Below are 1,144 nucleotides of genomic sequence, written 5' to 3' on the forward strand. Positions count from 1 at the left end.
CATTAGCGACAGTGACTTCTTTTCCCGCAGTTTCTACTTCTACTACTACCGACATTAAGATCACTATTACTACTACTATTACTACTACTACTACTACTACTACTACTACTACTACTACTACTACTACTACTACCATTACGATCACTATTACTACTACTATTACTGCTACTACTACTACTTCTACTACTACCGCCATTACGAACACTATTACTACTACTATTACTACTACTAATACTAATACTGCTACTTCTACTACTACCACCATTACAATCACTATTACTACTACTACTACTACTACTACTACTACTACTACTATCACTACTACTACTACTACTACTACTACCACCACCACCATTACGATCACTATTACTACCACTATTACTACTACCGCTACTACTACCGCTACTACTACCGCTACTACTACTACTACTACTTCTACTACTACTACTACCGCCATTACGATCACTATTACTACTACTATTACTACTAGAGAGAGAGAGAGAGAGAGAGAGAGAGAGAGAGAGAGAGAGAGAGAGAGAGAGTGCGCGCGCGCGTGTGTGTGTGTGTGTGTGTGTGTGTGTGTGTGTATGTGTGTGTGTTTGTTGTAGTTTGCTCTCGTGTACTAAATGATAAAATACATTCATACCTGCTCACGGCCACTTCGTCCAGACATGAATTGAGGACAACTTCTTTTATACCTTATCACAAAAAAAATATAAAGTTTGTTTTATTTAACGACGCCGCTAGAGCACATTGATTTTTTATCTTATCATCGGCTATTGGACGTCAAACATATGGTCATTCTGACACTGTTTTTTTAGAGGAAACTCGCTGTCGCCACATAGGCTACTCTTTTTACGACAGGCAGCAAGGGATCTTTTATTTGCGCTTCCCACAGGCAGGATAGCACAAACCATGGCCTTTGTTGAACCAGTTATGGATCACTGGTCGGTGCAAGTGGTTTACACCTACCCATTGAGCCTTGCGGAGCACTCACTCAGGGTTTGGAGTCGGTATCTCGATTAAAAATCCCATGCCTCGACTGGGATCCGAACCCAGTACCTACCAGCCTGTAGACCGATGGCCTGCCACGACGCCACCAAGGCCGGTACCTTATCACAATGACAGTTTCCCCTACATGTCA

At 42.0% G+C, this 1,144-nt stretch overlaps 1 protein-coding gene across 1 annotated transcript in view; it reads right to left on the reverse strand.

The window, feature by feature from the left end:
• Positions 1-673, reverse strand: part of LOC121386600 (zinc finger matrin-type protein 1-like) — a 1,788-nt gene extending 1,115 nt beyond the window's left edge. Inside the window, exon 1 of the mRNA XM_041517552.1 lies at positions 647-673. Coding sequence (XP_041373486.1) covers positions 647-673 — 27 coding nt within the window. The remainder of the gene's footprint in view (positions 1-646) is intronic.
• Between the last annotated feature and the right edge of the window lie 471 nt (positions 674-1,144).

Source organism: Gigantopelta aegis, chromosome 12 (genome assembly GCF_016097555.1).
Source record: "Gigantopelta aegis isolate Gae_Host chromosome 12, Gae_host_genome, whole genome shotgun sequence".
NCBI classification, from domain to species: domain Eukaryota; kingdom Metazoa; phylum Mollusca; class Gastropoda; order Neomphalida; family Peltospiridae; genus Gigantopelta; species Gigantopelta aegis.